This window comes from Gracilinanus agilis, chromosome 4, assembly GCF_016433145.1.
Source record: "Gracilinanus agilis isolate LMUSP501 chromosome 4, AgileGrace, whole genome shotgun sequence".
Lineage (NCBI taxonomy): Eukaryota > Metazoa > Chordata > Mammalia > Didelphimorphia > Didelphidae > Gracilinanus > Gracilinanus agilis.
Window position 1 is genome coordinate 171,068,947 of NC_058133.1, and position 24,669 is coordinate 171,093,615.

The 24,669-nt window shown below is 38.5% G+C and overlaps 1 protein-coding gene across 1 annotated transcript; it reads left to right on the top strand.

The window, feature by feature from the left end:
• Nucleotides 1–2,141: 2,141 nt before the first annotated feature.
• Nucleotides 2,142–2,450, top strand: LOC123246114 (late cornified envelope protein 5A-like). Its single transcript, XM_044675055.1, has one exon. The coding sequence runs from the start codon at nt 2,142–2,144 to the stop codon at nt 2,448–2,450; it is 309 nt and encodes a 102-aa protein (XP_044530990.1).
• Nucleotides 2,451–24,669: the final 22,219 nt, after the last annotated feature.

The window sequence follows — 24,669 nt, forward strand, 5'->3', positions numbered from 1 at the left end:
AGCTACCTAAACCACCCAGCCCTCTCGCAAAAGAAGAGAGAGAGAGAGGCATTACCCAAAACTTATATACAATCACGTAAAAGACACACGTAAACAGAAAGGAAAAGAGAATTTGGGGGTGAGGGAAGAATTCTGGGAGATGAAATCTAAAGGACACAAAATTTCCACTTACACAAAGGCATGGGTAAGATAATTCAAGGATTGCTTTGGACTCCCTCCACCCACTCTCATCAAGGTTTGGTTCCTCCCTCAATGTAACTCTGTACCTTCTCAGTGCCTCCTGCCCTCTATCATGAATCCATTAGCTTTTCAAGGTCCTACCTAGCTGATGATGCTTGTTCCAGAGTATTCCCACTTTTGTCTTCACAATATATAATCAGTCTGGATTCAGCACTCCATTAGGTCCTGCTCAGAATGCTGGACTTGGGCCTAGACAAATGCCCTACTTCCCCTCCCACTCCATCTAGAACATCAACAGGAACCTTAGTTATCATTAAATAAGATGCCCTGCCTGATATGGGAGTAATTTAAGTGCAAACATTTTTTTCTTTATCTATAAAATGACAAAGTAATCCCTAAGGTGTCTTCAAGCTTAAATGTTTAAGGGCCCTTTTCCTAAGGTATAGTTTGGGTCTTTTAGAGGAGAATTTAAGGACCTGGGGCAACCCTAGATTCCATCACACTCCCAGACTCCTCTTCCCCTGCCCCACCTCTTCCACCTCCTGTACCTATAATCATTTTTAGGTCAGAACACCCAGTAGGATAGGAAATGAGTGATGGAGGCCTTCAGGAAGGGACCATTTGGGGTGTGTCCTCCCCATAGGGCAAGTTGTGAATGAGGTTGCCCAGGATATATGGGCTGTGCCTCAGAGCCAAAGGGCAGAGCCTATGATAAGATAAAAGAGTGTCCTCTTAAGAGTCCTTAGTCCATTTTTCTCCAGTTACTGCCACCGAGTCAGGTGAGAATCTAGCAAGAGGCTATGATGGGAGGACTGGAGCCCCAGAATGAGAAATGTAGAGTTTTCAGTGATTCATGTTTTTCACAGAGGAGCTGAAAGGAAGCACCTGGGCAGAGGGCAACAAGAAGACATCATGACAGTAAGCAAGGGTGAATGGGGCAAGAAGAGGAAGAAGAAGGTGAGGAGGTGGGGAGGAATCAGAATAGGATGGACAGATGAATGGATGGATGGATGGATGGATGGATGGATGGATGGATGGATGGATGAATAAAAAGAATTTATTAAGCCCTTCCTATGGACCTCAGATGTGACAATTATCATGATATAGGCAGTCTCTGACCCTAACTGTCCCTGTCTCTAATGCAGGGTTGTTGTCAGGATCAAATAAGAAATTTGTAAAGTGTTCAGCACATGCCTGGCACAAAGAAGGCATTAGATAAATACTTATTCCTTTCCTTCCTTCTTTCCTATCCCCATTTACATATATATATACATATATATATATATATATATATATACATATATACACATGAGGCAGGTAGTGGTGCTGGACTTGAAATTAGGAAAATCTGAGCTCAAATCCAGCTTCAGACAATTCTTAGCTATGTGATCCTAGGCAAGTCACTTAACTTTGGTTTGCCTCAGTTTCCTCATCTGTAAAATGGGAATTTAATAATAGCTCCTACTTCCCATGGTTTTGTGAGGAGCAAGGAGATAATAATTGTAAAGCACTCAGCACAATGCCTGGCACAGAGTGCTATAAATTAGCTATTTTATGAGAAACATACATAATTTCCTCAACTTTGCTTTACTCATAGATATGAGTGCCTAATAAAGATGTGTGGAATTTAAACATTTTTCTATGGCAAAGGAAAGAAAATCCTTTTTTAAGAGGTTGATTTAGAAACCACCCATAGGAAAACATTGTTCAGATGTTTCCTGTTCAGAAAGCAACAAGGTGAGAGGAAGAAATCCTTAGCACTCACCAGCAGACAACTGGACACAGAATTTCCCCTTCTCAGTTTCAGAGTCCCTTTTGCAGATTTCAGGTCTGATTGTGTAAGGTTCCATAAGCTGCCAGTCTTGATGGCTGAGAATTCTATGAAATCATAACTGAGCCTAAAGCTTATGCCTCGAATTGACCATTTGATTCTTTCTCAGATTTGATGAACTTGTGCAGAGATGTCCAGCCAGCACGAGCCCCCTCCTAAAGGCCAGACCTCCAAGGACCTTCCTAAGTGCCCTCCCCAGGCTTCTGCTCCAGTCCTTTCCTACTGCAGCTCTAACACTAGAGGATACTACAAGTTTAGTTCTGAAGGACCATATAGCCCATTTTCCCAATGGCGGAGGAAATCCATCAGGCGCCGAGTGCAGAGTTCTGACTACAAGGGCAGTGTCAATGGGCAGAGTCAGAAGTCTGCAGAATGTGGAGGATGTTGTGGCAGTTATGGGGGCTTCTCTCAGCCCACAAGAGCAGCATTAAAAGAATGAGAATGACTTTCTGATGGCCTTCAAGCCAATTACCTTCTTCTAGCCCACAGTTTTCCTTCCTTTTTCTTTTCTTTCTCTTTTTAAAATCCTTATCTTCCATCTTAGAATCAAGACTATGGATTGGTTCCAAGGCAAGAGAATAGTGAGAAGTAGACAATGGGGTCTAAGTAATTTGCCCAGTGTCACATGGCCAGGAAGTGTCTGAAGTCAGATTTGAACCCCAAATCTCCTGTTTCTGGCCTGGCTCTCAATGAATCACCTAGCTGACCCCTTCACTCCCTTTCTCAATCCTCTTTCTTTTCCCTTTTCCTCATCCTTTGAACTTGAGAAGTTAAAGAATTTCCAGTGGGGAGTCCAAAGATCTCTCCCAGAGGATTGATTCCACTCCGAATCTAAAGTCAACTTCATTCCCTGCACCTCTCTGACACCCTCCCTCAGATCCATCTTCCAGCCTTGCAACTTCTGCTGTGAACCAATAAAGTTTCTCCTTAAGTACTATCTGGTCCTTGGTTGGTCCTTTGCCCTGCATACAACCTATTTCTTGTTGCAAATGAGATAACGTTTATAAAGCACTTTGCATACTTTAAAATAATACATTAATGCTGCTTATAATTATCATTACCTTCCCATTCAGCTATCCATTGACAGGCTGTTAGCCAAAATTAGGGACTGAGTATAGAGGTCAAAGAACAGGGCCTGTTTTTCTCTAGGCAATATGTAACTCTCGATTTTTCACTCTCACTTATTCCTAAATCCAATTTGTTGCCAATCTTTTTTCTACTTTCATGATAAACTCTCATATGTATCAATATGGTTAATTATGCTGATAGTTTTCCTAATATTGAACCCTGCATTCCTAGTACAAATCCCACCTGGTCATAGTGTATGATCCTTGTGATATATTGCTATAATCTCCTTGCTACTATTTTATTTAAAATTTTTGCCTAAAGATTAATTAGGGAAATTGTTCTATAGCTTTCTTTCTCTGTTTTTGCTCTTCCTGGTTTTGGTATCAGCAATATATATGTGTCATCAAAGGAACTTGGAAGGACTCCTTCTTCACCTGTTTTTCCAAATAGTTTCTATAGTACTGGAATTAATTGTTTAAATGTTTGAAAGAATTCACTTGTGAATCACTCTGGCTATGGAGATTTTCTTTTTGTGGAGTTCATTGATAGCTTGTTCAATTTCTCCTCATGAGATGGGATTAAGTATTTTACTTCTTCTGTTAATCTGGGCAATTTATATTTTTATAAATATTCATTCTGAATATTATTGTGCTGAAAGGAATCATGAACTGGAGGGATTCCATGTGAACTGGAAAGACCTCCAGGAATTGATGCAGAGAAAAAGGAGCAGAACCAGGAGAACATTATACACAAAGACTGATACACTGTGGTACAATCGAATGTAATAGACTTCTCTACTAGCAGCAATGCAATGATCCAGGACAATTCTGAGGGTCTTATGAGAAAGAACGCTATCCACATCCAGAGAAAGAACTGTGGGAGTAGAAACACAGAAAGAAAATATTTGTTTGATCACATGGTTCGATGGGGATATGATTGGGGATGTAGACTCCAAATCAGTGATTCCCAAAGTGGGCACTATCGCCCCCTGGTTGGTGCTGCAGTGATCCAGGGGAGCGGTGATGGCCACGGGTACATTTATTTTTCCTATTAATTGCTATTAAAATTTTTTAAAAATTAATTTCCAGGAGGCTAAGTAATATTTTTTCTGGAAAGGGGTGGTAGGCCAAAAAAGTTTGGGAATCACTGCAAATGATCACTCTATTATAAATATTAATATAATGTAAATAATTTTTGAACAATGATACATGTAAAACCCAGTTGAATTGCTCATCAGCTCCGGGAGGGGAGAGAAAGGAGGGGAAGGAAAGAACATGAATCATGTAACCATGGAAAAATATTCTAAATTAATCAATTAAATAATTTCCCTATGCATGAATAAATAAATAAATGTTCATCCATTTTGCTTAGATCGGTGATGGGCAAACTATGGCTAGCGGGCCAGATGTGGCCCCCTGAAATGTTCTATCCTGCTGTTCGACATTATTCCTAATCTGACAAATACAATGAGTAGGATACAATACAATGAAACTTCGAAAGAGTTGCCTTAGAAACAGACTGACAGATGAGCATTTCCTTTCCTTTGGCCCCCTCTTTAAAAAGTTTGCCTATCACTGCCTTAGATTATTAGATATGTATGTATTGGTATGTAATTGGTCAAAACAGCTCCCACCAATAACTCTCATATTTACCCTCTTCTCTAGACTTATACCACTGACCTTTTAGTCTCTCATCACTTCTCACTTAGACTGTTGCTATAATTCCCAATTAATCCTTCTTTCTCCATTTTCTTCCCATTACAATCCAGCCTCTACTCAGCTGTGAAAGTGATTTTCTAAAAATATAGGCCTGACCTTCTGTTCGGTCCTCTAGGTGGCACAGTGGAAGCAATGTCAAGTCAGGAAGACTGATCGTCCTGAGTTCAAATTTGGATACTTACTAGCTGTTTGACCTTGGGCAAGCCACTTAACACAGTTTTTCTCAGTTTCCTCATCTGAAAAATGAGCTGGAGAAGGAAATGGCAAACCATTCCAGGATCTTTACCAAGAAAATCCCAAATGGGGTCATGGAGAGTTGGACAAAACAGAAAAACTGAAAAATGACTAAACAACAACAATGACCTTCTTTTCACTGAGCTCAAGTGGCTCCTATCCTGTTCAGGATCAAAAAGAAATTCCTGCCTGGCATTTGAAGCTCTCCATAAACTGGACCCATTTACCTTTCTGCCTTTCTCATTACTTTTTTCTTACCTCCATGTACTCTATGATCTATTGGCCTCTACCCTGACATTCCAATATCTGTCTCCATTCCTCTAGTTTTAACTCTCTCCTCCATCTAGAATTCTCTCCCTTCTCACTTCAACTTTGGCTTCCTTCAAAATTCAGTTCAGGGGGCAGCTGGGTAGCTCAGTGGATTGAGAGCCAGTCCTAGAGACAGGAGATCCTGGGTTCAAATCTGACCTCAGACACTTCCCAGCTGTGTGACCCTGGACAAGTCACTTGACCCCCATTGCCTACCCTTACCACTATTCTGCCTTAGAACCAATATACAGCATTGACTCCAAGACGAAAGGAAAGGGTTTAGAAAAAAAAACTCAGTTCAAATATCTCCTTCCTCAGGAGACCTTACCAAGTGCCCTTCCCCCAGGTGCTAGTGCCTTCTCCTCTCAAATTGTTGTCCATATTCTCTTTGCTTGTATGTTCCTCCTTGTCTCCCTCAGAGTGTATTCTCTGATGGCAGAACTTGCTTTTCTTTGTGTCCTAAGCATTTGGTATAATACCTGTCCTGGAATAAGTACTTAATAAAAGTTTGTTGGTTTATTGACTAATTGATTTGCTTTAATGTATATCAATGATATCAATGAGATTCCTGGGAAGAAAACTCATTATCATAAATTCAGTCTAGTAATGAGCCTCACCACAGGTATACAGACTAGTCTTGGGATATCAGATATGTAGTCTGTCACCAGGTCTGTATTCAAAACCTTTGAAGCTTGATAGGACCTGCCACAGTCCTCGAGAACTCGGGTGCACTTCTGCAAATGATGTATCAGAATAGGTCCTTGAACTGGATGCTGGTGGGTAGCACAATGAATAGTGTTGAGTTTGGAGTTAGAAGGACCTGAATTTGAATCCTGCCTCACACAACTTGACAAGTTAATTAATGTTTGCTTATTTCAGTGTTCAAATGCACAAAATGGGGATACTAATATTGCCAACATCTATGGGTTGTTGTAGACCTCAAGTCTGGAGGTCCTGAGTTCAAATCTGACCTCATTTCCTAGACGTATAACCCTGGGCAAGCAATAGAGTAAATGTTTAATAAATGTTTGTTGATTGACAGCTATGCTCTAACTGATGTCTAGTTCTGTATCTGTATGTCTTTTTTTTCCCCCTCAAAGAATCTACATCTATCTCTTGATACTTCTGTCCATCTTCCTGTCTATTACTTCCAGGGGAGAGAGTACTGCTAGGCATAGGTAAGAAAATTCAGGGATTGCCTTGGACTCCCTTCACTTACTCTTATCAATTATTAATCCAAATGGCCTAGCCCTTACCACTCTTTTGCCTTAGAAGCAATATTTAGTATCAATTCTAATAAAGAAAGAATCTGAAAAAAAGAAAAGTAAGGAAACATAAATAGATAAAAGATGGTGATGAACTATATGAGCCCTAATGCCCTTTTCAGCTTGAACATTCTATTATGACAAGATAATTTTTGACTCCAGCTCCTTGTTGCCACTGTGCTAAGAAACACTCTGCTCTGGGCTCTATCTTGAGCATCCTGACTCTGCTTAAAGCAAATTAAGCTTGAGACATAAGGGTAAGCCCCAATTTTGACCAGCTAGTTCCCTTACTTTCTTGGTGTGGAATCATGATCTTCCTCTCCCAATTTTCAGCAAAATTCCATTGTATGTAGCCATGATGCTTGTTTATTCACTTTCTTTATTAGGAGGCTGAAGCTGATGCTTTGGGCTCTGAATGGACTTTCCATCTAGATAAGCCTAATGAGTTTTAAAGCATAAACGAATTCTAAAGATAACTGTCTATGTGTTGTTGATTACATAAGAGCATCAGTACTAAATCAATAGAATCCTGTAACAATTTTTATCACATTTTAATTCCTCCTGCACATAGAAAGAGAGAAAATAGTGGTGAGAGCTGCCATTTTTAAGTTTGCAGAGTGCTTTACATATATGATCTCATTTGTGAATTATTACAACTCTATGAGGTAGGTCCAACAAAGAACAAAATCTGTTCCCCAGATGAGGTAACTGAGAGTCAGATGTAGTGATTTAGCCATAGTCACAAAGCTAGTGTCAGAGGTGGAATTCAAATTCAGACCTTCCGAATGCCATCAAGGAGTATGAATGCAGATTGAAATACCATTCTTCCTTTTATTTCCTCTATGAATTTTTTTCCAATGGAAACAATATGTGTCTTGTTTCACAATGTGATTTAGGGAAAGATGTGTTATATAATAATATATATACAATCCATATCATATGGCCTGCCTTCTTAAGGATGGGGAGGGCTGGGAGGAAGAGAAAAAAGGGAGGGATTTTTGAACACAGTTAATGCAAGAATTTGTTTCTCTTGGATAAGCATATTTATAATTTATTCCATATTTATAATAAATCATATGTATTTCCTAATTGTTGTGTTACGTATTATGTTGTTACATATAAAAATAAAAATAAACATGTATGTTTTTTTAACCCTTACCTTCTGTCTTAGAATCAATAGGGCAGAAGAGTGGTAAGGGCTAGGCAATGAGTTTAAGTGACTTTCCCAGGGTTACACAGCTAGGAAATATCTGAGGTCAGATTTGAACCCAGGATCTCCCATCTCTGGGCCAGGATCTCATCCACTGAGCCATCTAGCTGCCCCCTGTGCTTTTTTTAAGTTAAAAAAAGCAGAAATAATAAAGATAAATGGCTCAAAAATAAGTAACTTTTTTTAGAAAAAGTAATTATTAAGGGACAGCACACGGTATTGGTTCCAAGACAGAAGGTAAGGGTTTAAAAAAAAGTAATTATTGAGATATATAATTGATGTAGATCTAGAAACAGGTTAAAAATACAAGGTGTCCCAAAAGTGTTAATGCCATTTTTAAGCTAATAAAGCTTTAAGCTTCGTGTTTATTTAGAGCTTTGAAATGACACTCAGACTTTTGGAATATACTATATAGAGAGCTAGAAATATATGAGCAGAAAATATGTAAAAAGACCACAACCCATTGAAGTAGAGATGACAGAAATTAAAGTAAAAATAATCTATTGTCATGAGAAGGGAAATAAAATGAAAGATTCTAACAAAAAACTAAGTCCAAGAGAACCAACATGGCATGCCACATATGGAGCTGACTTTGGTGTCCAAAAGACTGAAGCTTAAGGTCCACCTCTGACATATACCATGTGGCCCAAGACAAGTTACTTAATTTCTCAGTGTACCAAGCAAACTTATAAATTTTAGAAATTCTTGGGAGAGGGGGTTTCCTCACCTAGAGTTCCCTCCATCCATCCATCAATGAAATCCCTGGATCAAATCAACACCCCGAACCCACTCTCAAACAAGGAGACACAAGACTAAAATCAATCTAACAACCTATACAATATAAAATTGGCAATGAAATTACTAGCTGATCCAGATTTGAATCCAGATCCTCCACCAAAGCCAGCTCTCTTTCTATTGCACCAAGAAATAAAAAGACAAAAATGAAACAATCCCTGTTAAGAAGCTTATGTTCTACAGGAGGAGAAGGCAACATATACATATACAAAATAAGCATATGAATTTAAAAACAAAATAATTTGGGGTGGAGGGAGGATGGAGATAACTGGGGAAGATTGGGAAAGGCTCCAGGTAAGAAAGGTAATATTCCCTACTCTTTCCCAACCAGAGAGTCCAGTCAAGTCACTGTTTTTTATTTATTCGTTTCAGTCATATCTGACTCTTCATGACCCCATTTGGGATTTCCTTGGCTAAGATAGTGCAATGGTTTACCATTTCCTTCTCCAGCTCATTTTACAGATGAGGAAGCTGAGGCAATAGGGTTAAGTGACTTGCTCAGGGTCACACAGCTAATATTTGAAGTCAAATTTTAAGTGAGGTATTCCTGACTCCAGGTCTATCCACTGTGCCACCTCGTATAGTCCCTAACTCATTGTTTTTGCTATCCTACAAATGTTTCATGCTCACTTTTTACTCTGAGATTTTTCTTTATATACTTCCCTCCGTATGAGAGATTCAGAGATAAACTCATCTTCAAAAACACAGCTTATAAATTCCCTCATCTGTCAAAAAAGGAAGAAGGACTATGCCTACGGTGCTTTCCAGATCTAGATAATATCCAGACAAAAGTGTTCCCATCCTTGAAAATCCCTTTTCTATACTCCAGTAGCATCCTTTCACTGTGGGAGATTTTTTTTAAATGGATGCATTTTTATTTCAATAGAATTGGTTTACTCTTGTGTTTTACTTAATACCGTTAAAAACATTATTCTGAGAAAAGGTCAATAGGTTTCCCCAAAGTACCAAAGGAATGCATTACATGCATACACACGCATCCTGTCCTATAGAGATTCCTGTACTAGAGTTCAGCATTATTCCATCATTCACTGCTATTTTTTTTTTAATGTAAATACTTCCGAGAGGGATGGTAACAGCAACTGACTAGTGACTGTGTAAATGAGTCCATTAGTTTTCCTCTGAAAAGAGAGAAATACCCATCAGACCATGTATGATTATATATACACAGATGACTACAATGAAAAATTGAGCATGTTAGTTAGAAAGATAAAAACAAAATATTATGGAAGGTTTGAGGAAAAGGAAGATAATTTGTGGCAAGAGTTTATCTGATGGGAGTTACTTGAACCAGCACCTGACAGGTGCATGAAAATTTCAACAGTAATTCATAAACTGTCCCTGGTGGCTAGATGAGAGTTGTTCTTTTTTCTTAAGTTTTTACAGTAATACTCTTTATCCCTCATTCTCTTTTGCCCATTCATTTCTTCTTCCCCAGTACTTCATTTCTTTGGACTTTAGGACTTTATACCAGTTCACGGCACTCTAAGATGGACCATGGGCCCCTGTTCTCTATTACTTTCCTGTTCCTGAAAGCTATGCCTCTCTTGGTGAAGCCCAAGATTCCATTAGCTTTTTGGGCTAATACTACCAATCCCCAAACAATGACTGTCCCTCCAAAAATCCTGTACTAGCCTTGGCGTAACTCAGTTTCTAGTTCCCTAGATTTAGCCTATGACCTTCCTAAGTCCTCTGCATGAGAGATATAAAATACAAGTCGTAACTGCCAACAGCATTCTGAACCTAATCAAAATGTAATTGGGGAATACTTAGCAGAATAACTAGACTAAAAGAAGGAACAGAATAAAGGATAGAAAATAGATAATATATGGTTTTTAAAGTCAATATACTGTTGTCAAGGATCCTTATTTATAGTTTACTGGCCCTATTTATGTTTTATTCCACTACTCTGGGCTATTAGCTTATTGTCAGTGCTTCACTTGGGGCTAATTATATATCACATGGATTCCTTAAGAGGCTTTGGAGTTTTCCTATTCACAAATTTGCCCTTTGCACAGGGCTCTATGTCTGAACAGAGCCACTTTCTATGCCCTGTGCAAAGGCAAATTTGTGAACAGGAAAACTCCAAAGCCTCTAAATCAAATTTTTTTTCTTTTTCTTTTTTGTTATTTTCTTTTGCTATTTTTGAATTTATTTATTTATTTAAAACGCTTTTTTCCATGATTCATGTACTCTCCCTCTCCTCTTCCCTCCCCCTTTCTAGAGCTGACAAGCAATTTCAGTGGATTATCGCTTGATACTTATTTCCACATTATTCATTTCTGCAATAAAATAATCTTTTAAAACCAAAACCCCAATCATATACACAGCAAACCACATGATCGATCATATGTTTTTCTTCTGCATTTCTACTCCCACAGTTCTTTCTCTAGTTGTGGATAGCATTCTTTCTCATAAGTCCCTCAGAATTGTCCTGGATAACTGCATTGCTACTAGTAGGAAAGTTCATTACATTCGATTGTTCCACGATGTTTCAGTTTCTGTGCATAATGTTCTCCTGGTTCTGCTCATTTCACTCTGAATCAGTTCATGGAGGTCTTTCCGGTTCATATAGAAATCAAGCAGTTCAGCATTCCTTATAATACAGTAGTATTCCATCACCATTAGATACCACAGTTTGTTCAGCCATTTCCCAATCTAGGGACATTCCCTCATTTTCCATTATTTTTTTTTTTTGCCACCACAAAGAATGCAGCTATGAATATTTTTGAAAAACCATTTTTTTAAATTATCTCTTTGGGGTACACACCTAGGTATTGCTGGATCAAAGGACTTGCATTATTTTAAAGCCCTTTGGACATAATTCCAAATTGCCTTCCAGAATGGTTGGATCAATTCACAAGTCCACCAGCAATGCATTAGCATGCCAATTTTGCCACATCCCCACCAATATTTATTATTTTCCTTTACTGTCATATTGGCCAATCTGCTAGGTGGGAGGTGGTACTTTAGAGTTGTTTAATTTGCATTTCTCTAATCAGGAGGAATTTAGAACACTTTTTAATGTAATTTTTGACAGTTTTAATTTCTTTATCTAAAAACTGCCTATTCATATCCCTTGTCCATTTCTGAGGAAAGTAGGGAACAGTTTTCCAACACTGGAGAAGCGTGGGGAGAGGTGGATTCTCATTGTATGTTCTCAGTGGTGATCAGTGCTTCCTTTGGAGTCCCAGGTCTGGAGTTCAGCTACAGATCTCACCAGCCCACAAGAGTTTCTCCAGCCAGGCACGTTTCAACAACCGAAGACCAATGCCAAAGAGGCTGAGGGTACAGAGGGTAGTCTCTCACGCCAAGGAGGCAGCGTCTCACCGGAATCAGGGTCCCTCTTCAGCCCGAGCCTCCAAGGCAGAAAGCTGAATCTTCACCAGAATCCAAAGTCCAAATCAGGAAGTCAAAATCCAAGGCTGTAAAAGAACCTCACCAGAGCTCACACCCACGAGGCAAAAGACCACATAAGAACTCCAGCATCCCTGAAGCTCCCACTTATACCAGTTTTCTCCACCCATCAGCTCTCCTCACATCTCAGGAATCCCACTGTGGGAGATTTTAATCAAGTCGTTCATCTTCTCTGGGCCTCAGTTGTCTCAGCTGAAGAGTAGGATAATAGCCATTGCCCTATTTCCTTCAGGAAATTCTGTGTAGATCAATTAACACTGTGGACTTCAATGTAATCTGAAAAGACCTAAGCCTTCACTAATACTAATAACTCTTTCATCCAAGTCCTAGGCACAGCCCCATGAGACACACAGCTTACATATCTGAAGCAGCCTTTTTCACAGTTGGAGCAGTGGAGTGGTGACAGAGCTTTGCATTCCCCACCTAGTGGCCTTTATTAATCACTACTAGGGCAGCGAGTCCACATTACCAGTGGTTGTCATGGGTGATGCAGAGATGGTGCAACTGGAAGGTATGTAGGACATCTAAGATGCCCCAAATATCCTTCCACAGACCTATCCTAATGTCTAAATTCACCATTAGAAACTCATTTCTTTTGGGGTAAAGTTTCTGGGGCTTAAGATTCCCCAAATGACACAAAGAGCAATGAAAGAGAGGCACAACAGGTATAAGATGAAGGGTGTGATGAATTCCCTCAGTGGGAACTCACTCTAGTTGTATAGACCAGTGGTTCCCAAACTTTTTTGGCCTACCACCCCCTTTCCAGAAAAAATATTACTTAGCGCCCCTGGAGATTAATTTTTTTTAATTGTAATAGCAATTAATAGGAAAGATAAGTGCACCTGTGGCCATCACCACTCCCCTGGATCACTGCAACACCCACCGGGGGGTGGCACCCACTTTGGGAATCACTGGTATAGACCATCTATGACTTAATGGAGAAATCTTATCGAGTTTCCCTCAGCCCCACAGAAATCAAGTGGCTTGTCTGGGATTTTTTATAGCTAATGTCAAAGGCTTGATTTGAATATGAGTCCATCTTCCTGTCTTTAAGCCTACAAACTTTATTCACTCCATCATGCTGCCTCTGGCATAGTAGATCCCGGACAGCCAGGAGTGGCTCATTAACTTTATAACCGAGATCCAAATGAAGGATAGACACCAAATATAGGGCAGCCCATAGACCTCTTTCTTCCCTCATACCCTTTAAGCTAGGTGTAGTTAATAAGACTCAGGGGCCATAATTTTATCAGCCTTGTAGCTAGACAGAAGCTGGATCCTGAGGCTATAGAAATTAATGAAGTTTTGTTTGGCAAAGAGAAGACTGGAGAAAAAGGAGAGGGGATGAAAATCACTCCATTCCTTCCTGCTCTCTATTCTTTGGTCAAATTGGCTGTGACCATCCATCTCTTATCTCTGTGCTTTTGTCCTCCCTCCTCAATTTTGCTTCCTAGACTGCCTAATTCCCTTTAATTCTCAGTTTAAATACTTCTTTCCCCATGAGAACTTCCCTATTTCCCCAGATGCTAGTACCTCAAAAAATTACCTTGAATTTATTTTAGATACGTTTATAGATGTACATATTGTATACTTAATAAAATGTACAGAGAATTCTGAGAGCACAGAGTATTTAATTTTTGTTTGTTTTTTTTTTCTTCTAGTAACAACTCTAAAGTCAGAAGGACAAAGGCTAGGCAAAAGGGGCCAAGTGACTTGCCCAAGGCCACACAACAAGGAAGTGTCTGAAGCCAGATTGGAACCTAGGTCCTCCCAACTCCAGACCTGAAGCTCTATCTACTCTGCCACCTAACTATCCCTATTTTGCTCTTTTCATGTTATTTAGCCCATAGTAAAAACTTAATAAATGCATGTTGATTTGACTCCTCAGGTTCTTTAAGACGAGGAAAGGGAGAGACAGATTAATTTGAGAGTAATAAGATAAAAATACAAGAAAAATCAGTATAAATTCATTGAGCTTATCTAGTGTTTTCTGCTAGTGGAATAATGATGTTGGTGGTGGCTAGCATTTAAATAGCACTTTAAGGTTTACAAATGGAGAATACTATGCTGAACAGAAAAGAGAGTGGCTCAAATAAAATTATCGCACCATTAATACTGAAACCCCAAGGCGGCTATTTGACCATACAGTAATCAGTGTCACCCTTATAGTGCTGGCTGTATATTATTGGGAGGGTGGGGAGTCAGCAGGGAGGCAGTCTCTACATGTTGCTAGAATATACTTTGAGACATTAATATGATATATGCAAGGAGACTGAGAGAATAGCTCCTAAGGTGGTGAAGTAATAATAGTAATAGTATTAACAGCTAATATTTATATAATGCCTAAAGCCTTACAAAGCAAAGCACCAAAGGGGAGCAACCCATTTATACCATTACATCACAACCATAGTTGTGAAACCTCACCTCCTCAGTATGAATGAATGAATGAAAATCATTTATTAAATGCTTACAATATGGCGAAGCATCAGAGATAAAAGCTACAAAAATGAGCGTTTCTGTTCAGTATCTTCCATGCCAAAGGAAGCATGATGGAGGAAATATTTGCTGCCTCTGAGGACACAGGTTTAGGGTCCATGACTGTACTCAAGGACTTCCTCAGTGAAGAGTCAAGATTTGTAAAAGAGTAGATATTTAATACTCCCACAGGATCTAAAGGGAAAAATCAATCAATCAACAAAGAGTAAGCACTACCTATGAGAAACAAAGAGAGCAGGAAAATATGGAGGAGTCACCAGAGGTGGGAATTTTGCACGTGTCTGGCATGAGAGCAGGCTATCAGTCCATTTAAGGGGGCAGTCCCTGCTCCAACTCTTTCCAGCTTTTTTTTGTTTCACATTCTCATCCACCCCCTCTTTTTCTCCATTCAGGTCAATCTGCTTGCTCACCAGTATGCTGGCACCTCAGGTGGCATGGACGTGTGACCTTGGTCATTGGCAGGCAGATGGGTGGAGTGTCATGGGCATCAGTGACAAAGAATGAAATGTAGCTACATCATGGGTCTCAAACCAATTCCTATCTAGTAATGAAACTCTAGGATATTGGGTAAAGAAGATGACACATTAATTTCTTTTCTTTTTAACCAATGACCCTAGAAGAGATCTGGGGCTGGTAATGAGCCTTTGGTTATTCATCAAACTACTCATTCACAGCAATTACATTTTGATCTTCATTGAACAGTGTGGCCTGTGATTTCATCAGCCTAGGGACTTCCAAGTGTGGAGACTGCTTTCACCAATGCAGCTAAAGCATCTCCTCAGTAATTTATCCTTGGAATTTTGCCTGAAGTCATTAAGAGGTTAAATGACTTTCTAATTACAACACAAATAGTATATGTCAGAAGGAAGACTAGACTAGCAAGACAAGAGCTAGAAGCATCATGGAAATGATGATAATGATATATGACCTCTCTGCTATAACCAAGCCTTGGGAGATTCAAAGCCAGGAAGCCCTCACGATTGCAAGTGAATTTTGGGAACAAGGAGAAAACCATATTGCTGCAAGAAGCGATTCCTATGACAGACAGACAAAAAGAAGATAAATTGCCCACGTTCTAAGTTGGCTTAAACAACTTCGTGTATACTTTAGGATACAAGGAATTCTTCCAGTTTTTCAAAGAAATTACACCAGCATTAGATGGTCTTCAAAACAATAGTTTGGAGTGGAAATCCCAAAAGTCCAAAATGTGTCAAATTTTGTAATATAATTCAGTGGGTCTAAGTCTCAAAGGCTTTCTGCTGATGGAAGAAAAACTGAACATGAATAAAGAGTTTCCACAGATTTTAACTTAGTAAAGAATAATAAAAACAAAAGAATCATCAAAAGCAGTACAATTACAAAATATAATGGATAAACTTTTTATCTCAAATCTTGGGTTTTAAACCGAAAACATTCACAATCCATACACTATCCACAAAACATTTAATAAGCTATCAGAAATTAGCTTTCTTTTCATACCTGAAGCCAACTTTTAGAGGCAAAATCCTTTAAGTCAACAAAAATTTGAGTAAGAAAAACATTAAAGTAATACAAAGTGAGAGAGCTACATCAAGATTTCCTCCATCTGAAATGAACATTATCCTTTCTTTCTCTGTATTTTTTACATGTTATTTTAATTGTCAAAATTATATCACTTTCTGGCAGTTTATAACAAATTATAGCTTTATTCCAACACAGGCTCAAAACAGCTCTTCCCTCTTACTTGGTAATAATGCTTTATGATGTGATAAAAAAGCTCATTTCCTCAGAAAGAATTATCATCTCTTCAGCTTCCTAATGATCTGTACTATTCTGATATTGCCTACTGAATATGTACTCTTGGATGAACTGTGAAGTTTGATTAGGAGAAAACTTCACTTTTAAGGCTACTTAGAGATCTTTCCACTGATAGATAAATATGTATATATATATATATATATATATAAGTTTATAGTATTTCTGGAATTATTTGCCTAACATTTTACAAATATTATTATTTTTTTTTATTTTAAACCCTTTAACTTCTGTGTATTGACTTATAGGTGGAAGAGTGGTAAGGGTAGGCAATGGGGGTCAAGTGACTTGCCCAGGGTCACACAGCTGGGAAGTGTCTGAGGCTAGATTTGAACCTAGGACCTCCCGTTTCTAGGCCTGACTCTCAATCCACTGAGCTACCCAGCTGCCCCCTTACAAATATTATTTTGACAAAGAAAATGGAGAATCATTATGTTTTCTGGAGTGCACAGAAACTTAAAACTAGAAATAAACAAATAATTTACTTCAAACTAAAGCAGAAAAAAAAAGACGTAAAATTGCTGGATCTGTTTCCTAAGGAGATCAGGGAAAAAGAAAAAGAACCTGTGTTCCAAAATATTTATAGCAGCTCTCTTTGTGGTGGCAAAGAACTGGAAACTGAGGGGATGCCCATCAGTTGGGGAATGGCTAAACAAATTGTGGTATATGGTTGTGCTGGACTACTACTGAGCTACATAAAAATGAGCAGGTTAATTTCTTTTAAAAAGTTGGAATGATCTACACAAAATAATAAAGAGCTAAGCAAGTAGAAGCAAGAAAACATATACAGCTACAGAATTAATAGTAGAGGAGTGAATTTGTAAATGTCCACCTCCAAAGAAAGAACTGATAAATAGAAAATATAAAAGACATAAATTACATATATATGTATAGGTACATATATATAGTCAGATTACTTCTGTGGTGTAGAGAGGGAAAGGTTAAGATAACTAGGAAAAAAATCTATTAAAATTTTTAAAAATTAAAAACAATATATCTGAAGGGACAGCTAGTTGGCACAGTGGATAGAACTCCAGAACTAGAGTTGGGTGGACCTAGGTTCAAATCTGAGCTCAGATGCTTCCTAGCTGTGTGACCCAAGGCAAGTCATTTAACCCCAGATGCCTATCCTTTACTGCTCCTCTATCTTAGAACTAATAGCAGGGAGCAGCTAGATGTCTCAGTGGATTGAAAGCCAGTCCCAGAGATGGAAGGTCCTGGGTTCAAATTTAGCCTCATATACTTCCTAGCTGTGTGACCCTGAGCAAGTCACTTGACCCCCATTTTCTATACCTTAATGCTCTTCTGCCTTGGAACCAATACACAGTATTGATTCTAAGAGAGAATGTAGGGGTTAAAAAAAATAACTAATAGCAAAAGGTAAGAGTTTAAAAAAAAAAAAGAAAGAAATGTATATGGATATATTCTGCTCTGCACAAAGGCTTTTTTTTCATTTTAAACAAAAAATTAAAGCTTAATCACAAATTTTCATCTTAATATTCTTTAGTCTAGGAACCATTAAAAACATGTATGTCTAGAAAGGGAAATAGGCCACGTATAGAGTAACAGAACAGATTCAGTTCACTGGTATTCATAAAATATAAAAAAAAATTCTTCAAACAGGATAGATTCTCTATGGATCATTTATTGGAAAGTTTGGCTAAAAATTACACAAGGTGAGGAGGGGTAGCAAAAGGCCTTGATAATAGGGTGTATCCATGCCTACACAATCATGGCTTCATTAAAATACTGAAATACAGATAATTAATACTTTAACAATGATTCTTTTCCTCCACTTAGTAGCATATCTATAGAATAAACAAAATCTGGTTATAAAATTAAAAAGAGAGTGAGAGAATAGATGGCTAGAGGGGAAAGGTAATAAGATCAGTTTGGGACAGATTAGATTTAAGATGTCCACAAAACACCCAGTTCAAAATGTTAAAGTTAGAGACAGAAGACTGGGACTCAGTAGAGAGGTTAAGGCTGTTAAAATAAATCCAGGGATTATTCAACATAGAGATGATAACTGAATGCATGGTTGCTAATAAGATCATCAAGCAAAATAGTATAAGAGAAGAGAAAGAACCCACATCAGAGAATTGGGGACACCCATAGTTAGTGGGCATGACCTAGATGAAGATACAACAAAAAGAGACTGAGGAAGAATAATCATACAGGTAAAAGTAGAACCAGAAGGAAATTGTGTCAGGAAAATATAGAGAAAAGAGAGTATCAGAGTGAGTATATGTCAAAGGTTTCAGAGAGGCCAAGAAGGAAGAGGCAAGCAATGACCTTGAGATTTGGCAATTAAGACATCATTGATTACATTGGAAAGGGAATTTTCAATTGAATGATAAAATCATATATATCTAGAATACAGAATGTTAAAGGGGTGGCAGTGGTAGGAGAAGGGAAGTGGAGGCATCAATTATATTCTTCTCAAGGAGTTTAGCCACAAAAGAGAGAAGAAAGATGAAATGAGAGTTAGTAGGGATAGGCATCTAGGTGGCACAGTGAATAGAGTGATGGGCTTAGAGTAAGAAATGGCAAACCGCTCCAGTATCTTTGACTACAAAACTCCAAGGGAACAAGAAGAATCAGACATAACTGAAATGACTGAACAACAACAAAGGGATGGCTACATCTGTTAAAAAGAAAAAAGAGGTGGATTTATATATATTTTTTATCTTTCTGGATCTTGGGGAATTGGATGGTATATATTGATCTCAGATAGAATGGATGGAGGAGGGATTATATGCCCAGGCTTAACCTGGTTGTAGTTGATGAGGGAGAAAGCACACTCTCCTCTCACAGCTGTTGTTGATATAATCGATGCCTCTCCTCCCTGACAAACTTGGTTGACTAAGATTGTCAGTTATCCCCTTCTAACAGTTTGCCCAGGCAGGGAACCCCTGAGAGGCTATATGGATGGTTAACCTCTCTAGGTCCCAACCAAAGGTTGGATTAATTGTTGATAAGGGCTATTGATTAGCTATTGGAAACGTTGTGATCTGACTGCATATTGATCTCCTTTTCCCAAGGGCTTTGGTATAATAACCACTCAGGAAAGGTACTTGTTGGTAAACACTATATTGAATCTATTGGTGGGGTAAGGAAAACAAGGTGACAGGACTGAGGATTTAGGAAAACCTATTGATAATTGATGGGCTATTAATCTAAGTTGTTGATTAAGGTCTGGAGATGCTAGGCTTGTAGACACTGGAGGTTCTTCACCCTCTCACTAACTCTTACCTATTTGATGATGTCGATAGATGAATCAGTAAACTCTCACAGCTCTGCTAACAATGATGTTTATTGATCACTAGCTCTCTAAGTAGGATAACAGGTCACTGGTTTCAGACCTACCCTTTAACCCTCCACCTCCCACCTTCCCAAGTCCCTGCTCCAATCTGAGCTCCCTTGTGTTGTCACTTGGACGTATTCATAGGGCTGGGGCCAACTGCTTTTTGCCCTTGGCTCACAGCACCTGGAAACATTCCAAGGTTCTCAGCTGCCGGTCCTGTCAGCCATCTTGTCCCAGATAATGATTTTAACACATCTAATGAAGATCTTTAGATGATGAGGGAGACATTGATATTTTTGTAGACTAGGAAAGCAACCAGTAGGCAGGGAAAGACTGGAGATAAGTGAAAGAGAGTAGGGATGATAGAAAAGGTAATCTAATGGAGAAGCCAACATGGAATTGATTGTTTATGTATGTAAAGGGGTTTGTCTTGGCAACAAGAAGTTTGGTCACCTGTGATATGGAGTAAAGGACAAGATAGTGGCAGAAAGCATTTCTGAATGATGTGATATTAAGAGGAGTGGATAAAGGCAAACTTGGTAAATTACTACAATTTTTTCAGTAAAATATGAGGCAGATTTCTCTATCAAAGGGGTGGGCTTGGGGAAAATGGCTGAACAAATTGTGGTATCTGACTGTGATGGAATACTACTGTGCTGAAAGAAATGATGAACTGGAGGAATTCCATGTGAACCGGAAAGACCTCCAGGAACTGATGCAGAGTGAACGGAGCTTAAACAGGAGAACATTGTACACAGAGACTGATATACTGTGGTACAACCAAACATAATAGACTTCTCTACTACAAGAATCCAGGACAATTCTAAGGGGAATGCTATCCACATCCAGAGAAAGAACTGTGTGAGTAGAAATGTAGAAGAAAAACATATGATCAATCACGTGGTTCAATGGGGATATGATTGGGGTTTTGGCTTTAAAAGATCACTCTATTGCAAATATGAATAATATGAAAATAGGTTTTGAACAATGATACGTGTATAAACCAGTAGAATTGCTTGTCGGCTCTGGGAGGAGGGAAGGGAGAGGGATGGAAATAATCATGAATCATGTAACCATAGAAAAATATTCTTGTTTAATTAATTAATGTTTTTAAATAAGGTTGGGTTTGAAAATGAGTCTTCTGAGGATCTATTATGCTTTAGGGAAACTCAGAAAAGCAGGAAAAAATTCAGAATTTCAGCTGAGGTTGTAATAAAAATAGGCATAAAATGTGACAAATGAGGAAACTTCATTATGTTTAAAGTCGATATATATAACAAATCAATATCAATACTATATATGTGTGTTTATATGCATATATATACATTGAACATAGCACTTAAAGGAAAAGTTCATCAAATTTCAAGAAGAAATAGGCAGCAAAATTATAATAGAATGGTACTCATTGTACCTCTTAAACATAAATAAATCTAACCAAAAAAAGATTAATAAGGAAAGAAGCTAAAGACTTGAACAAGACCTTAGAAAAATACATATGGAAGATTTCTGATGATTACTTAATAGGAATTGAAAGAAATTTACAGATTTCTTAACCATGCATTCCATTCTTACGAAAATTAAACAAGAAGGGGGAAAGGGAGAGAAAGAGGACTGGAGGGAGATAAAGAAAGAGGGGGAAAGGAAAACAAGGGAGAAGAAAGGAAAAATGGAATGAAGGAAGAAATAAGGAAAAGGGAAGGAAAGAGGGAGAGAATGAAGAAGAAAAAAGAAAAAATGTTAGTTGCTGAAACATCTTTAATGCAGAGAAAACAGAGGAATGTCAAAAAGAAGCACTAACAAAGGGGGCAGCTTTGAAAAACTATAGGTTGCACGAATTATAAACTAAAAAGAAAGGTTGCACAAAATGAAATCTGCAGTTTCATGTACAATTCTTTTCTGTTCTACATCTATTTATCTGGTGTTTTGTTAAGTTCAGAACTTTAAAGAATGAATGAATGAACTAATAGGGGAAGTTCATTTTGAGATTCTGAAATTTGTCTGCTCTTTTCCTTTCCTCCCTGGATGGCAAGCTGAGGTTCTGAAAATGACTTCCTTCTTTAACTTGTATCAGATCTAAGTCTAACCTTCTCAGAATTTAACCTCCAGAATTCCATGTGAACTGGAAAGACCTCCAGGAATTGATGCAGAGTGAAAGGTGTAGATCCAGGAGAACATTGTATACAGTGACTGATACACTATGGTACAATCGAACATAATGGACTTCTCTACTAGAAGCAATGCAAGGATCCAGAGCAAGGCTGAGGGACTTATGAGAAAGAAAACTAGCCACATTCAGAGGAAGAACTGTGGGAGGAAAAACAGAAGAAAAACAACTGCTTGAACACATGGGCTGATGGGGATATTATTGGGGATGTAGATGCTAAACAATAACTCTAGTCCAACTATCAATATATGGAATTAGGTCTTAATCAGTGATACATGTAAAACCCAGTGGAATTATGCATCGGCTAAGGGGTATTAGGAGAGCTTGGGGGAGAAGGAAAGAACATGAAATATGTAACTATGGGGAAATATTCAAAATAAAAATTTATAAAAATAAAAATAATTTGCTAAAAATCTAAAAAAAAAAAAGAATTTAGCCTCCATCACCCCACTCCTCAGTTCTTGGCTCTTAGGTCTTTATTGTTGGTACTTAATGCTCCCCTGTCATTTATCCTTCTTATCCTTGGCACTTTCCCTTCTCCTAGATTCTTAGCTACCAATCTGTAGTACTTAGATCCCAACCTCTGGCTCCTGACTATCTAACCTAGAAACCAGAAGTATTTAAAATTGATTGAAATAAAAACTTGGGATAGATCGATGGATGGATGGATGAATGGATCAATAGGTGAGTTGGTGGGTGGGTGAGCATTTAGTAAGCATTAAGGGATTTCTGACTTTCCTGCCATACTCCATATGGAAGTCTAGGTAAATTTGCACTTACCTATCAAGACAGATCAGTCCCAGGGTGTGATTTCTAAAATTCTGAGTAGTTTAACTGCTGGAATGTAGGGTAGGAGCCTTTGGAAGATTCAGAGGAGATAACAATAAAATTAACTAGCATTTATATAGTGCTTTAAGGTCGGCAAAGCACTTTACAAATATTACCTTATCAGATCCTCATTATAGCCCTAATCAATAGGAACTATTATCTTCATTTTTTGTTGTTATTCATTTGTTTCAATCGTGTCTAACTCTTTGTGACCACACTTTGGGGTTTTCTTGGCAGATACTGAGGTAATTTACCATTTTCTTCACCAGCTCATTTTGCAGATGAAAAACTAAGGCAAACAGGGTTGAGTGATTTGCCCAGGGACACACAGTAGGTTTCTGGGGCCAGATTTGAAGTTAGGAAGATGAGTCTTTCTGATTCCAAGTCCAACGCTTTATTCACTGTGCCACCTGGCTGCCCTATTCCCATTTTAAAGATAAAGGAACTGAGGAAAACAGATCTTCAAATACTTAAAAGCCCACCCACTCTGGCCTGCCTTTCCTCATCACTTAGCTTGACCAGTGGCCATGCCCTTAGTGATCCTGACCTTGGCCAACTTTTTCTTGCCTCAGAAATTTCATCTCCTTAAACAGGATGTGACAAGATTTCTAAACCATATCCATGGACCTGAGCCAATTCTGCATTACCCATTCCAATAAAAGAAGGGACGCTTGAATAACTGCACCACCCCAGGCAACTGCAATGGTATAGACTTGCCATCCCAAATATAGATTGTGAGCTCTTCCCCTTGGTTAAATGTGGAGGTTGCAGAAACTGTAAATAAGTACTTCTTTGAGTAGTGTAAACCAAATAAAGGAAAAAGAAGCAATTGGCAGGGTCTTTTTCTCTTGCTCTGATGATGCTAGAAGACTATAATGCCATGAGGAAATGATCCTCAGTTAGCTAGGACATTAATCTGTTGCCAGTGGATAAATTCTATAAGTTTTGAGTGCTTAGTTCTTCTGAGGGGACTCCATAGGCTTCATTAAATCGTCAAAGGTGTCTATGACACAAAAAGGGTTAGGATTCTCACTAGGCCACTTAGTTGCCCCAGGTATGCTAATATAGCATTATTATCACCACAGGCAGCTAGGTGGCAAAGTGTTCAGAATGCCAGTCCTGGAGTCAGGAAGACATCTTCCTGAGTTCAAATATGACCTCAGACACTTAATAGCTGTGTGACCCTAACCCCTTGTGGCCTAACCCCATTTGCCTTAGTTTCCTCATCTGTAAAATGAGCTGAAGAAGGAAATGGCAAATTACTCCCATGTCTTTGTCAAGAAAACCCTCAAATAAGGTCACAAAGAATCGGAAATGACTGAACCACAACAATCTATTATGTGGTAATATTATCATCATTTTACTTGTTATTAATAGATATATGTTAGTAAAGCATTCTATAGAATCTTAGATATCATAGAACGTAGAAGTCTTTTTCAATGTGCTTGGTTGAATCTGTAGATCCTATATTAAAAGCTAAAACTGTGTTCTTTCATGGGTTTGTCAGGTTGGCCCTTTTAGCCTCTGGGATCCCAGACTTCAGGAGTTTGTTCTGGTTGTATGCCACTGTTCTACTTGAGTATATATTTATTATCCATTCAGGTGGTGACCTCACATACTCTTCAAAACCAGGGACTCCAAGAAGTCTATATTACCATCAAAGATAGTGGGGAAGGGAGGAAGGGACAGGGGATGAGCAGGGACTAGAAAACTAACTTTTGGATTCTGGTTCTGCTTTCTACTTATGTGATTTTCAGTAAACTCCAGCCATCATCCTCACATCTATAAAATTAGGGGAAGGAATTAGATGTTTCCTAAGGTCATACATAACTCCTAAAACTATCATCCTTCTTTGCCAAATGCTTTGTGAGTGATCAAGAAAGGGCTTTTAGCTAGACACAGACCTCCATTCTATCCCCTGAGCCATTCTCTGTGTGTTCTCAAATAAACTGGAAACTTGTTTTAGGACAAAATTGGACCACCTTTCTCCCTCTGGGCTCTTTCTGAAGTTGGGGTATAAAAATAAGTAGGGCCT

What these genes read in the sequence shown, in the direction of transcription:
- LOC123246114 (XM_044675055.1), top strand. Translation starts at nt 2,142, where the DNA reads ATGTCCAGCCAGCACGAGCCCCCTCCTAAAGGCCAGACCTCCAAGGAC.